Source organism: Panthera onca, chromosome A2 (assembly GCF_046562875.1).
Source record: "Panthera onca isolate mPanOnc1 chromosome A2, mPanOnc1 haplotype 2, whole genome shotgun sequence".
NCBI lineage: Eukaryota > Metazoa > Chordata > Mammalia > Carnivora > Felidae > Panthera > Panthera onca.
The window spans coordinates 18,968,729-18,983,519 of NC_138340.1; the positions used below are offsets into that span (position 1 = coordinate 18,968,729).

At 56.7% G+C, this 14,791-nt stretch overlaps 1 protein-coding gene across 3 annotated transcripts; it reads right to left on the reverse strand.

Annotated features, from left to right (window-relative positions):
- Positions 1–495: 495 nt before the first annotated feature.
- On the reverse strand, positions 496–7,662 carry LOC132678555 (uncharacterized). Of its 3 annotated transcripts, none has more exons than XM_060631048.3 (2): positions 3,281–7,662; positions 496–1,373 (listed from the first exon to the last, which is right to left on the reverse strand). In XM_060631048.3, the coding sequence occupies exons 1-2, from the start codon at positions 6,975–6,977 to the stop codon at positions 1,183–1,185; spliced, it is 3,888 nt and encodes a 1,295-aa protein (XP_060487031.3). In that variant the 5' UTR covers positions 6,978–7,662; the 3' UTR covers positions 496–1,182. The 3 variants fall into 3 exon arrangements, with proteins under 3 accessions (XP_060487031.3, XP_060487030.3, XP_060487032.3); XM_060631047.3 differs by having other exon boundaries at positions 3,235–7,662; XM_060631049.3 differs by lacking the exon at positions 496–1,373 and having other exon boundaries at positions 3,205–7,661.
- Between the last annotated feature and the right edge of the window lie 7,129 nt (positions 7,663–14,791).

The window sequence follows — 14,791 nt, forward strand, 5'->3', positions numbered from 1 at the left end:
CTGGGACTGACTGGGCAACAGGGGCCAGAGGGGCCTTCTTATACACATGGCAGGGAGTGGGGAGTAGGAGGTGTGGGGAAAGCCAGAGTCCTGGAGCTGCACAGGAATCTCTTGGCAGGTAGTAGTCCCCAGGGGACCAGCACTCTGCCTAGCTCCCAAAACCTGACCCAAAGGGTGGAACCTACTTACAAGAACAAAGTGTGCAGTTGCTAGGGCAAGCTGCATTACAGACTGGCATCCTCTAGCTAAGAATAGTAAGCACATGGTTGAGTATGTGGGCAAGTGGTCAGTGAGGGCTCCAGACCATGGTGGCAGAACCTCCTATTCCCCCACCCCACCCCACCCCAGTTCAGCCTTTCTCATTCCGAAGTCCCAGCCAGGGTGGCTAGCCCAGCCCACAAGGCTGCCCCCCCTCCTTGTGCAGCACTGAATTTCCCAGCCTATAAAAGTCACCTATGACATGGTATGGATTGTGCTTTCTTTCCAGTTTAATCACTCTCAAACACTTCATGAGCAGCATCACCACCAGCAGCCTAGGCTGGGATGTGGGGATACAGGAGAACTATTGCACCAAGGGGTCCCACCAGTCCCGTCCTCTGATGGGAAAAGGCTAAGAACTGCCTGGAAGAAGATTTGAAGGAAGTCCTTGGCCATTTCTTTGTCCTTTGTCAGGGAGGCACATAGACCCAATGCTTGCCCCTTCCCCCTCACAAGCACTGAGAACCATCCTGAGGCCCATGTCGGAAGGCCAGACAGGCTTCTTGGTGCCTGGAGCTGGGTTCCACCCCACCCCAAACCTCCCAGTGAGCCTTCTGACCCCATCCTGGGTAAGGTCATTTCCAAACCCTTGGATTTGAGTGAGTCTTCCCTGTATGGCCCCCCATGGCTGCTGACAGGAGTGACTGCTCAAGTGAGGAAGTTGGGGCTGGAGTTGGGAAGGCTAGCCTGGGAAATGACCACTCAAACAAGGCCCCTCAATATCTTCCTCCAGACAAAGGTGTCAAGGAGCTCTTTACATCCTTCCCTGGCTTTGGGTCACCTCTTCCAGGCCAGGCTGATGCCACCTCTGGGCCCTCTGTGCTCTGGGTGGTCTCAGTCACAGCACCAACCCCACCACTGTGTAGGAATCTCCTGGCAGGCTAGGCATCAGCAGGGCAGAGGCTGTGTTTCATTTCAGTATGCTCAGTTCACGTCTGCAGAATGAATGAATGGCCCGGTATTCGGTCCTGCCTGCTGTCTGCCCACTGTCCTTGAAACAATGGTTTTCTGAGTTGTATAGTACAGCTGAGCCATGGCTTGCTGACCCCACACATGTGACATACATTTTCTGGCTTTCCTGAAGGTCATAGCTCTCTGGGTATGAAGAAGCTGGGCTAAGGAGAAACTAGAATGGGGGATTTAGAGGCAGGGGAAGAGGTGGTTTGCTAGAGCCCTGCCTGCTGCTGGCAGTGCTCCACCTCTTCTTGGTCGTGTGCACACTCCATGTGCCTGTGGGTGAGTGCACGTGGTGGGGTGTGTGTGTACACGTGTGAGTGTATGTGTGCGTGAGCTCTTCTGCTGAAGGAGACGGCAATAGCACAGTGTGTGCAGTGGTGCCCAGTGGCACGTGTATCTGCATTCTGTGTGCACCCAGGCGTGCTTGCTCGCACATGTACATGGACACTGTTGCTAGTCTGTGAAGCCACTGGTCCCTGGAGCCACCGGTCCCCTCCCTGCCTGACACAGGCCTCAGGACTGTGGAGGCTGAATCAGGATATGGGAGCAGGATGTGGGAAGATCCTGGGCCATGCCCGAGGGCTGGTAGGGGCTGTGATGACCCTACATCACAGGCTATTTCCAGTCTCCCCACCCAGGACAGCCCCTCACTGTCAGGCGTTTGGTGGGGGGCACAGGGGGGTGGGGCGGGTAGCCGGGTCTTTGCCCTTTGTGGATAGAGCAACCTAAAGATGAGAACACAGTGTTGGGATGGGAGCACACTTGTCCCTCAGCCCCCAGCCAGGGAGACACAGACAGGGTAGGGCTTCAGTGTTTTGGCTTCAATCTCTAGCCACCCTCCGGGCAGGAGGTAGCAATACCAACTGAATGCCATCCTCTCAACTCTGCCAGGCCATGGACTGGGCCCACGTGGAACTTTATTCCCACCTCTACTATTTAGAGCTAGACAAGGTCAGGGGCCATGGCTTCTAGCCACCCCCCTGGCCAGAGGAATGGTGGAAAGCCCTTTAGGACAGGGCAGAGTTTGGGAAAAGAGCAGGGGCAGTTGGCATTGACATTGTCCAGTAGCCTCTATGAAGATATCCTAAAGAAACCAGTACCCTAGGCCAGTGGGCAGGGAAGCCCAGGTTGGGAGGCTGAGGAGGGGAAAGGAGCCCAAGGTTGACAGTTCTGGCTCTCACCAGAGATAGACAGTCAGAGAGGCAGGAAAAAGTGTGAGCCTACCTATCCACAGAGCCCACAAAGCAAGTCAGATCCTCATTGCCCAGTTCAGGTTGTATCTGCCACCCAAGATCCAGGACTTATCTGACACCTGCATGACCCTGACTTCCTGCCCCAGGGCACCAAAGGCCAGCACTCCCATACCCTCATACTCTGACTGGCCACAGAAGCATAGAGCTTTAGGCAAAGTTCAGACTTTTCACCAGGCCAGCTACCCCAAGAAGCCCAGACTTTTATAGGTACCCTCTCTTGGAAGCAACAAATGTTCCAGGTCCCCAGCCATCTTTGGAACTGTTAGGCTGTTGTCCATGTTGCTGTCCTTAGCCCCCCGTAGAGGGCCCAAGATGGAGGAGGGAGGAGGGCAAGCCATCTTTTTCTCTGGAGCTAGGGGAGGGGGCTGTCCCCCCCCCCCCATGACTCACTCCAGGCTGTGTGGGTTATTACATTATGTTTGAAATTGCCATGACAACCAGCTGGCAATCAAGGGTAATTGCACTTGTCGCCAGGGCAACGGGGCAAAACCCACAGCAGCCACTGTCTATGATTGCCCTTGGGGTGCAGTAAAGGTCAGACTAGACCAGAGCCAATGCCAGCCAAGGGACTCTGATGTTCTCTGGAAAGGATAGGATTGCCAGGGCCCATGGAGTTCCATTGTGCAGAGGCAGGGTGTGCCTTGGGAGTGCCAGGGTCCCCATCTCTAACTCCATGCCTGGACCTCTGTCCTTCCCCACACCACTCTGTGTCTAAAACATGCCACAGTGCTCGAAGTAAGCAGAACCAGAACTTTTATATGCTCACAGATGGTACTTGTAGATGGCCCAAGGGCCTTCCTCCTCATACTCACGGCGGCTGAGCCACAGACTCTGGAAGGAGTCCCGGGACGCCATGATGGAGCCTCCAAGCCAAGCAGCAACAGCACGGTGGGGAGAGCCCAGCACAGTGGCTCGGGGGCCCAGCTCCTGACTTAGGCGCTCAGGAAAGCCGTTCACCAGGGTGGTGCCACCTTCCAGCACCACGTTGGCCAGTAGCTGCTCCTGCTGCTTGGCATCCAGCCGGCCAATGCTAAGGAGGGCTAGTTGTGGGAGGCCAGGCTGGTTGAGGCCTAGCAGATTGGGCTGGAAGAGGGCCTCAGGGCAGCAGAAACGCTCAGAGCCCAGTGTGATGACCTGTTTGTCTGGAAGCATGAAGTCCACTCGGGCCTGAGCCTGGGCGCGGGCCATCTCAGCTGTCATGTCCATGGCCACATAGCTGCAGGCCTCTTTAATCTGGTTGACCAACCCTGCCTTGGGTGGCGAGTGGCCACCTGCCAGCAATAGCTGAGCCAGGTATTCAGTGAGGTCAGCACCAGCCACGTCCAGCCGGTAGGTGTCGAGGGGGGCCAGATCCCCCGTGAGGATAGGCGCCACATAGGAGGTACCATGGCCACTGCCCAGCACCAGCCCAGTGGTGCGCCCGTAAGCATAGAGTGCCAGGAGGGCCTGATGTGCCGTCTGCATGGCTGGCACGTGGAAACGCTCAAAGAGTATTTCAGCCACCTTTTCTCGGTTGGTGCGCGGTGAAATGGGTGAGTCAGCCACGAGGACAGCCAGCTCCTCCGGCCGCACGCCCAGCCTGCAATAAAACAAGTGCTGCCACAGCACCTCCAATGCATCCCAGTCAGAGACCACTCCTCGATTCAGCACCGAACAGCAGCCCTCTTGGTCCTCGGGCACCACATACCGAGGCTCGTCCTGGGCTGGGTGCTGTAGCAGTTGGACATGTGAGGACACCACACTGAGGACGTGGTCCTCTCCAGCCAGTCCACATTTGGTGAAGCCCGTGCCTGTGTCAATCACCACAGCCGCCATGTCCTGGTAGGGACCCAGTGAGTGGCGGCAGAGCACCGGGGACTGCACTGGCAGAGCATCCGTGGCGGGCACCAGTTCATAGCAGGCCCCACGGAGCAGGCCAAGGTGTGCAACCACTGGTGAGTGTGTAATGTCCTCAGCCATCAGCTTGAACCGGGGACCCTGGGGGTCACTGCCCACCATAGCCACGGGCAAGACCTTGCACCCAGTGCCAGGTGTAGATAATGTGACCAGGGAAAACTGCTCCTCTTGGGTCCCAGGGGAGCTGCCAGGTTGCCAGGATGAGAGCTGATGTGTGCTGGAGCTTTGAGTGGCACCAACACCGACCTTTTCTCTACTCATGTAGACACGGGTCTCCTTAGGGGCCAGGGGCACCTGAAGTAGCCCTACGTGGGCCGGCAAGCCCAAGGGCTCTCCTTCCTGATGCAAGGTGGAGGCCTGGCCAGGCTCCCTGGGGATGGGGGTCCCTCCTGAGATGATGGGCTCTTTGGAAATGGGGGGTTCTTGAGAAAAGGGATGCTTCCCGGTGAGAGAAAGCTGCCTGGCAAGAGGGGTTCCAGTGAGAGGGGGCTGACCAGGAAGGGGGAGCTGCTTGGTAGAAGGGACTTGCTCAGCCAGGAGTGGCTGACCAGAAAGGGGGGTCTGCCTGGTGAGGGGACACTGGTCGGCAGAGGGAGGCTGAGCAGTTGGAGGGGGCTGTCCAGCCAGGGGACACTGCTCAGCTAGTGGGGGCTGACCACTGAGGGAGGCCTGCCCAGCACCTTTGGCCCTAAGGTTGTCAGGGTGAGCAGTAAGGACCGCTTTCTGGTTGTGGTTGCCTGTATCCACCTGGAGTAGGGATCTGGGCATCACCTGGGGTTTCGCTTGTGGCGTAGGCTCGGGGATCAGCTCTGAGTTCACCCACTGCAGTTTCTTGGGCTGGACCATGGAAGTGTCCTGCATCCTGGCTGTATTCAGCATCCAGATGGTGTGACTAGCTTCATTTTTTTCAGCATCAGGTTTAGACCAGCCAGGCTCATGAACATGGCTCAACATCCTCTCACCAAATTGGAGGGGCATCCCCAGTGGAATGGGCCCAGTGAACAGTCTGATGGGTGTCTCAGTACCAGGGGAGTCCCGTGACTCCAAGTTGATACTCCCCTCCTTGGGAACCAGGGCCACCTCTCGATAGCTTCCCGACGAGAGGCTAGAGGGCACAGGGCTGGACAGTACGGGTGAAGTGGACCAGAATCTGGAACGATTGTTGTCAGGGGAAAGGATTGGCACGGGTAATGGTCGAGTGGACAACACATTTTCAGGGACATAGATGGATGGGTGGCTGGGCATGAGGCCCACGAGCACTGCCCGTGAACCCATGGGGTCATGGCACAGTAGCCCCATCCTGGTGTTGCCTGTGGCTATATCAAACACCAGCACATGGTCTTCCACAGCATCCCGGAGCTGGCAGGTAGGGGCACTGGAAGGGGGAATCTGTATGGCTTCCCTGGGAGACTGGACTGGGGACTGCTCGTGGCAGGATACTTGGTAGGCAGACGCTGGCACATTGGAGCAGGTATTGTTGCAAACATTGAGAGGCTGCTGGTCTGGCTGAGAGCTGCAGATCTCATGGCTACTCCTCTGGGACTTGGGGGACCCTGGGAGTCCTGAGCCTGGTGTTGGGCTGCCTGGCCTGGAGGTGTAGACCAGGGGCTTCTCTGCTGGGTTCTCAGGCTGGTTGGGTAACACCAGCATTCTGGCAACCTCAAGCTCCTGGACATGGTCTGAGGACTCCTCTGGAGTGGGAGCTGGGGCAGGAGTCTCCTCCCAAAAATGAAAATCCACTTTGTCCTGGCAGGGTGTGACCACTTTGGAAGACTCCAAGACAACTGACCATCGATTGCCACACTCCCTGAGCAGAAGGTCTTGGGACAGGCCATTGGTGATGGCAAGGGTATCTGTCGAGTGGTCAGGGTTGGAGGTGTAAGGTTCAGATGCTGCTGGCATTGGGGTTGTATCCACAGCTGAAGTATTTGCCTGAGATGGAGTTGGAGGAGCCTGGGCTGGACACGGGCACTTGCCCTGGCCCTGACCTTGAGTTGGAGCCAGAGGAGGATCTTGGGCTACAACTGAGCCATCCTCCCCTGACAGGAAATAGGGTAGCCACCGGCTCTTTCTGCTGCCCACAGGGGCTCTCTGGTCAGGACTGCAAGGGCCTTTGCCCCAGCCTACCAGGACTTTAGCTGGAGCCTTGCTCTGCCCTGCAACCTGAACCTGAAGCCGGGAACGGCAGAATCCATCCTGGGCCATGTCACTGGTGCTGTCACTGCGTGTGCACAAGGGTAGGGCCAGGGTCCTGTTCTCCACGATGAGATGCGTTTGGGTTCCCACGATGGAGCTTGGAAACGGACTAGTAGAAGGGAGCCTCAGAGTATCTTGGGAGGCCTGCTCACAGCCACACTGGGAGCTAACCTCAGCAGGGTCCCGGTGTAGCTGGTGAATGGGCTCAGGGGCATGGGCCTGGGAGGCAGGGCCACAGGTCCCATCAATGATGGCCTCGGTGGACAATGACAACCCCTGCCTGAAGTATGCAGATCCTGAGTTTATCCATGGTCCCTGGGACCCTCTGAGGCCACCCCCCGGCTGCTGGCTGCTGGCCAAGGAGTGGTCTTGGGGGCCGGATGTATCAGGGCCCCCCACCTTCTTGGTGACTTCCATAGTCCTGCTCCATGCCCTAGGTGCCCTGCCCCCACTTCGTTGTCATGGCGACCCCACACATCACAGCCCCCAGTGACCTGGGGGCGGGGGGGGGGGGGGGGGGGGAGGGGGGGGGGCGGTGACAGAGTGTGGGAAACCAGGGGCCCCACCCCCCTGAGGAATGCGGCCTGCCCAGGGAACCTTGGGAAACAGAAAGGCCCAGGAACCTTAGTGAAGTTCTTCACCAACCCTAGGCCACCCTCCTCTCCCCTTACCAGCCAGGTGACTACTCTACCCAGGCCTGCCATAGAGTGAGGACAGTGCCCCTTGCGGCAGGGCCTAGGAGTGGCAGTGTAAAGCCAACAGAGAAAGGTAGGCAGGGGAGACTCTGGATTCCTAGTGTACCTCAGATGCCAGACTTGGTTCTTTCTCCTCACTTCTCAGGTGTCAACTTGAGGCTTAAGGCCTGACCCAGGGATGAGTTCCAAGTATGTGACTCAAGGGACTTTGGTGGATCAAAGCCCCTTTACCACTCAGTCCTGGGAGACAGAAGAGGGTGAGGGGCCCAGCTCAGGCCCATGCTCCTCTCCCCCATGTTCCCTGGCTCCCACTCCAGGGACAGCAGCTCCTTGGCAGTCTTTCTGCTCCAGATGGTTCTCCTCTGCCTGTGCCTCACAGAGCCCCCTCCCCAGAGCCACATGTCTTTGAAGCCTAGAACCAGTCAGTATCCCACAGAGGTGACTATGGGAGCCACAGGGGTGGGGTGGGGCCTTTGTTCAGAATCCTCAAGTCAGAATGTTCTAGCTCTTGTCACATTGTGTCAACTTCTCCTTGGCCATGAGGGGGGCAGGGCACTTGGCATAGGGCTAGGCCACAGTGGACACAAGGCCAGCCAAGTGGCAATTACAGATGGGGCACAGTAGGGACACAGGGGGCACAGGGCTGGCTACAGAGTGGAGGTATGGTTGGTGCAGGACTGGGCATGCAGTGGGCACAGCTGTATATACAATGAGGACAAGCTGGATAAAGGACTGGACATAGGGTAGGCACATAGGAAATGTAAGCTATTAGACTGGGTGGGCACTTTGACCCTTCATTTCTTAGATGGGCAAACATAAGGCAGGGAGGGGTGGGACCTGCCAGGACCACCAGCACCAGACGTGACCTACTACGACATGAGAGAGGCCTAGGCAGCAGTTTGGGGAACCACCTGTTAACCACAGGCCTAGTCTGGAGGTTCTGACCTGAGGCCGCGTCAGTTCTCCTCCCTCCTGCCAGCTGTCAACTCTGAACCTCTTCTGTCTGGGCCCCAGGGCTATGTCCTTTCAGGCCTCAGTCTTTCTGCCCAGGAAACAGGTTTGTGGAGAATGCAGCTGTAGGCTCGTCCTCTGAAGCAGTGTTTTCACAAAGGTTAAAAATAGTACTTACAGTTGGCAGTGGGGTGTGAAACGATGTGACCGGGGACTAAGGCTAGCACTGTGCTGCATCCACACCTTCTTGACGCAGCAGGGGGCAAAGCCTGACTCAGCCACGTTCAGGCCCCCCAGGCCCCCTCCCCTCTCCCCAGATGCTGCCTTCAGTTAAGAATGGGGACAGATTTCTCTGAACACTACTGTGTCACCACACACTGTGGCCCAGGAAGGTGGCAGAGCCGAAGGGTCTGTGGCCTGCGTGTGTATACATGCACACGCACATACGTGCTGAACACTATCAACTTCATTCATCTCTTGCCCTGAGCAAACTGCTTTTTCCCCAACAACAGAGATGCTGGTAGCAGCCTCTGGCGCATGTGCAGGCCTTGAGCTGGGCTGAACCTGGGAGGGCTGGGGAGGCATGGAGGGAGGCCCTGAGAGCCATCCCTCTTCTCCTGCAGAAGTGAGGCATAATCCTCCTTTCCAGGGCTGGGAGCTTTGCGAACAACTGACCTGGGGTTGTTCTGAGGTATCCTGGGGAAGGGAGCAGAGCCAGCTGAAGGATGTGGGCCCATGAAGGAAGGCCCAAAGAAAGCAGTCCTGAGAGAGGAGAAAGCTCTTCCCCTCCTGGGAAGCAAACACCCCCTTATAGCAACAATATGACGACTGATACCGATTGGGCTCTTCTTCCGAGCCAGGCGGTGCTGAACGCATGTAACCCAGCCTCATGATAATTTGATGAGCCGGGCACTATCATCCCTATTTGACGAATGAAGAAATCAAGGCACAGAGAGGAGAAAGAATTCACAGAGGTCTTAGCTAATTAGTAGTAGAGCCAGAATCTGAAGCCAGACCACCAGGCTCTGGCCCCCCACTTCAGAAATCTATGTACCACTGCTGGTTACCACACCTAGGACTTGTACGCATGGACCCTGCTGGAAAGCAGTCAACATGCCTCCCTTCTGAGTGCGGCAGCCCCAAGCCCCCACCTAAGCTGTGTCCCACATGAACCTTCTCCTCCTCCCAATAGCTTAGCAGGTGGCTTAAGCCTGGGAGGACCGTTTTCCCTAATGGCACCTCTAAGCCAGTGGCCTCCCAGGAGCCTGGCAGTGCTGAAGAGGGGCCAGCTACACACCCTGCTGAAGCAGGCTGAGTCCTTTGTACTCAGAATTCTGGGCTGGTCAAAGCCCAGTGCATTTCATCCAGGTAAAGGGAGGGGCAGCAGGGCAGCCAGAGAGGCTCCCAGGCTGGACCCCTTCTGCCCAGCCCCCAGGGTTCAGGCAGGGACATTGCCACTGTACCCCTCCCCCCTACATGTTTTTAAACAGTCTCTCCCCACGAAGAAGGGCATCCAATTCTATTTCTGATTCTGGAAAGTGAGGAGGGCCAACATGTTGCCATGGCAAACTAGAGAGCCCCTCCTCGAGGCTGAGCCCATTCCCCAGGCTGAAGGCTCTCTAGGATGGAGGGGCCAAGAAAGAACTGGAAGGAGCCTAGTCTGAGGGCAAGGCCATAAGGAGTCTCCTCTGGAGGGCAGGTCCTGACATTACCTCTTCTCACACCTCACCTGACCCCCTCTGGGCAGACTTTGGGGAAAAGGCCCCAACTCCCGTGGACAGGGTCAGATTTCAGGAGATGGAGTCAGGACGCTCTGAGAAACCATTCTTTCCTGTAGATCAGGCTAGAACCCTCCCACCTAGGAGGTCTTGAGGGTGGAGGGCAGAAAGGGCACCAAGAGGAGAGGGAGGGTTTCAGGACTAGCCAGGTCTCCCAGACCTGATTCTCCAATGCAGATGTATTTTTGGCTTCTTTGTACTCTCAGGAAACAGCTCTGTCAAATCCTTGGCCCTGCACTCCTCCAGTCTACCTGTCTTCCCCCTCCATGTGCCCAGGGAAGACTCTGGATATCGCCAGAAAATCTAGGATCAGAAGGAATCTTAGAGAGCTCCCAGTGGAGGCAACCACTTGGTAAATAGAGTAAAAAGCAAGGCGTGTTTCCTGAGAGATTTATGCCCACTGTCCAGGGTCTCATACTCCAGCCCTTCTGCCCCAGAGGGTGCAGCTAGGTAGCATTTAGACCTGTGAAGGGAGGGCATTCCACATAGGAGCACAGCCCAGGTACAGGAAGGCTTCCGAAAAGACCTAAAAGGATGTTTTGACCCAACCCTCTCTGGGTAGTGATGGGAAACCGAGACCCCCACAAAGGAAGGAGACATTCTTGGTCTCCTGGCTCCACAAACAGCTCCACAGTGCTTTCTCTGTATTTTCCTCTCCTGACCCTCTGCTCTGGAGCTGTCCGAGTGACCCATGAGCACTAACTTCCGGCTTCCCTGAAGTCTCTCCTGGCCAGAATTCACCCATTCCCTAGAGATAGCTGACCCCTCCTCCTCCCTGGTCCCCATGCCTGACCCCAAAGGGAGACAGCCAAGGGTTCAGAGAACAGCCCTAGGGGAACCAATGGTGGGGTGAGGGGTGATAATCCACTCCTAATCTGGGATGTGGAATGCAGATCCAAGAGTGCCGGGAGGATGTGGCTTTTGAGCTCTAAGGTACAGGGAAATTTAAATAACAGATGTTTAAACAACCTTCCCTGCAAGCCTCGGTGCAGTGACCCCTCTGCTGTGATGTGTTACAGCTTAAAAATAGCCCACAATGAACTGCTTGAGCTCCAATTGACTCAAGCTTACGTAACTCTGCGTGAAAGATGGCCAGCCGCACCAGCCTGGAGGGAGGGCAACGGCAGAGACACCCTGACTGCTTCGGGGCCAGGGCAAGCTCCTCACCGTCCCTGGGAGCAGCCCCCCAGCCAGGAGCCAGCATAGGTGGGGGCAGAGGAAGTGCTGCCAGAAGCATGCATAACTTCATGACTATTGAGAAGAGACCTCCAACCACATCTGCAGAGGGGAGGTGAGATCTGCCCTCCCTCAGGGTCCTTGGAGAACCTGGGCCCAGTGGAGGGTGGGGGCAACTTTAAGAACAGATGGCTGGGTCAGAGCCCATGGGCAAGGAGCCATGTGGGAAGGGTGACTGGGGCTGCCCAAAGGATTCCTTCCCCCCTTTGAAGAGGGAGCTCCCCAGCTTGGAGGAAATGTCAGCATAATCGATGCCTGGCTGGAGCTGGCACTAGCACAGAGTCCAGGAGTGAAGCTGACTCCTTTGGGACCTTTGGGACCAGGCTGCACTGGTGGGACTTGTGACATGGGAAAGTGAGCACTGGCTTCCAAGCAGACCGAATCCTGTGCTCTTGGCTGCCAGCTGCTTTGAGTCCCCTGCCTTTCCTGATATGTTCCCAGATCCCAAGTGCCCAGTCCAAGACATTCCACAAGTGTGCAGGTGGCTAAACCAACCTAAAACGGAGTAGAGAGGAGAGAAGGCAAGGATGCCCCCGGCATTGAGAGCCTCTGGTGCTCCCTCTCCTGAGCAACTTCCCTCAGCTCCCACCACCTGAGTTCAAAATAGGCACTACCGCGGGCCTTGCCTCTGAGCTTCCACTGAGCGACAGTGAGACTGGTGAGGGCTAAATATAAGGGCCTCCTGTCAGGACCCTCTGTCTGGGCTGTCAGGGCCACAAGTACCTCTGCTTTCCTGACAAGGTCAGGGCTGCCAGATGGGAGGAGCAGAAGTTGCAGGGGAATGAGTAGCAATGGTGGGGCAGACACAGGTGCTGGGATCCTCATCCTACAAGAGGAGAGTGTGGTGGTGTTGCCTCCCTCTCCAGGCAGCACTGCCATCCCTGCTAGACCTAGCATGAATATCCTGGAACTGGAGGCAGAAGATGTTCGGGGCACCGAGGGGATAGAGAACAAGATGCAGAGGCTGTCGGGGAGGCTCAGGAGCCGAGAGTTCCTATCAGAGACGGACTGATTGGGTGGGTGGGGAGCAGGATTCAGGAGAAACAGTCATTTTTAAGGGGGTCTGAGGATATCAGTGTGAGGTGGCTGGGATCCAGGTGCCACACCTATGTTCTGAGCTGGGTCAGGCAAGCTCCGCCAGCTGATGGGCACCACCTGCCAAGTTTTGGGCCAAGGACTCCCACCAGGGGAGGACCAACTGTGAAGGCCATGCTCATGCTCCAGGTCACCATCCTCAAACCTGAAGAACCCAAGCCCAGCCAGGAGGCCACCTCAGTCAGATGTGAATGTCACAGCTGCCCAGGATCTCCTGGCATCTACACTCATTGGGTTAGAAACTCTAGCTAGAGCAAACCCCAAAGGAGTAGCAGGAGAGAACGAGGCTCAGCAGGCCCCTGTGCCAGATGGGGAACACCGGGGGCCCTTCACCGGAGTCATCCCCACTCCTCTGGGCTGGCGTAGCCCTACCTCTCGGCTAGGACCCTCATCTGGGCAGAGCAGAGGCTCTGAGTGAAGAGACGCTCAGTTCCTGGGGACTTCACAGAGGGGAGTTTTCCAACGCCACATGGAGTAAAAGGTGTTTCTTGTTAGGGCCTGGGAGATAAGGCTCAGTGCTCAGCTACTGATTCCTGGGACTGCTTATCCCCAGGCAGAGGCAGTAAGTGTAAGATGCAGCCTGGGCCTCTCGGAGCCTCAGACACTCCCAGCAGTGCCCATGTTTCCCCCAACCCACTCTACAGGTAAAGGGAGTTAATTTCTGAAGTAGGTGGAGCTGTGGCCTCATGAGCTGCATTGAGGGAGTGACTGGTGAGGCCAGTGTCCCAGGAAGATCCCAAAGTTTGGAATGGGGTAATATCTGGGGCCCTTGTGTGTGACCCCAGAGGGCCTTTGGGTCCCTGGGAAAATTCTCTGAAAGGCTGGGACTGAGGCATTAGACCAGACTCATGGTCCCCCATCAAAGCAGGTCGGTCTACCCCATGCATGCTCTCCAGGTGCCAGACAACAGTGACACCAATGGGCAGTCAAGAGGCTGTGAGTCATCTGCAGCTTCCTCAGCCCCAGCTCCCATCCTAGCCTCCCTCCAGCCTTTACTGGCATCTGTTGCCCCCAGCCCCCCCTGGGCTGTGATAGGGGGAGATGAGGCAGGGGAGCTGGTACCTTCTTTCCACAGCTCATGGTGGAAAGACTGGACTCCCAAAGCCCCAGAAGAAGCCTCTGCTCACCCCATTCCATCCTAGTGGCGGGCCTAGGCCCACCATGGCCACCAATAAACTTCCCCTTGCACCAGCCAGCCACCATGCCTGAGATACTAGTCAGGCCTCCCCCAGGGGAAAGGCAGCTCAGCCTTCACTGGCTTGGAAGCCACTCAGAAACGTTCTAGTTCCCCCAGCCCATCTGGGGCCTAGAACTAACCCTCCCTTCCTCTTCTCCCTGGTGGCCCAGTCAGGAATTTGAAACCCTGAAACAGTTCCAGTTTCTGACACTCCAGCTGAAATTGTGACTATTCGGGTGGCTCTGAGAATGGAGCTCAGAGCTTGGGGGCTGCAGCACTGGGAGGGGGTGCAGCTGTGCCATGATCCAGGAGCCCAAGCACCTGCTTAACTAGGCCCCTTCCCTGGAGAATCCTGGGAAGCCTAGAGGCCCAGAGGCCCTTGGCTCAGAAATATGTCCAAAGCCCCACATTCTGGCTGCACGGGAGAGCTGATACCTGGAGCTATCCTCCATCTGCCTTCTCTGAAAGTCCTCTCCTGCTAAGCTCCCCTCCCAAGCAGAGACCCCTTCTTCTCCAAGCCCGTCTCTTATGAGATGAGACAGTGGTCCTTGAGTTTCAAGGGCTCAGTGGAGAAGGAGCCTCAGTCCAGCTTCAGAGAGGCCCCTGGGCCTTCTCCTCACTCCCCACCCAGGGCGGGGAGCTCTGGGTGACCTTCAGATCCCCAGCATGAGGTCAGAGCAGGAGGACTGCCAGTTGGAGGGATGGAGACAGCCCTTTCCAACTAGTATGGCGACTCTGGCTGTCAGGGGTACTCTAGGACATTTCACTCATCTCTCTTGTAGCCTCAGGGTGACACAATTGATTCCCCCCACCACACACACACAACACGCACACACAGGGACCAGGGGTCTCTGGCTGAACATGCAAGGCTATAAGACATCCTCCATGACTGAGTAGGGATCAGAGGTATAGTGGTAAACAGGCAGATAGAGTCCATCTCTCCAGATCATAGACCCCTGATCTTTGGAACCCTGCACTTGAGCAGAAGATCCCCTTTTAAGCTTTACCCACATGTCCTCAGGGTCCTTAGTCTCCCCATGGCAGGGCCTCCTATGGGTAGAGAACAGTTGGGCAGCTCCAGTCCCAAGGAAACCCCCACTCTATTTACCAGGGAGCTCTTGCTTCAAACCCAGTGTTACATGTATGACAGGGCAAAAAGTTGGCAACTCACAGGAGAGGGAGCTTGCTCCCCTTAGGATGAGCTGGGGTCTCCCAACTGGTGGGAGGGAGGCTATAGGGGTCCTGTGTAAGAGAGAAGAACCACCATGATGCATGCCCTGGGCCCAGTCACTGACATCC

Coding starts and splice junctions, on each gene's coding strand:
- LOC132678555 (XM_060631047.3), bottom strand. CDS start 6,977: ATGGAAGTCACCAAGAAGGTGGGGGGCCCTGATACATCCGGCCCCCAA. Junction 1,374..3,234: donor GCCATCTACAAGTACCATCT/GTGAGCATATAA, acceptor GTTTCTCCTTAG/CCCAGCTTCTTCATACCCAG.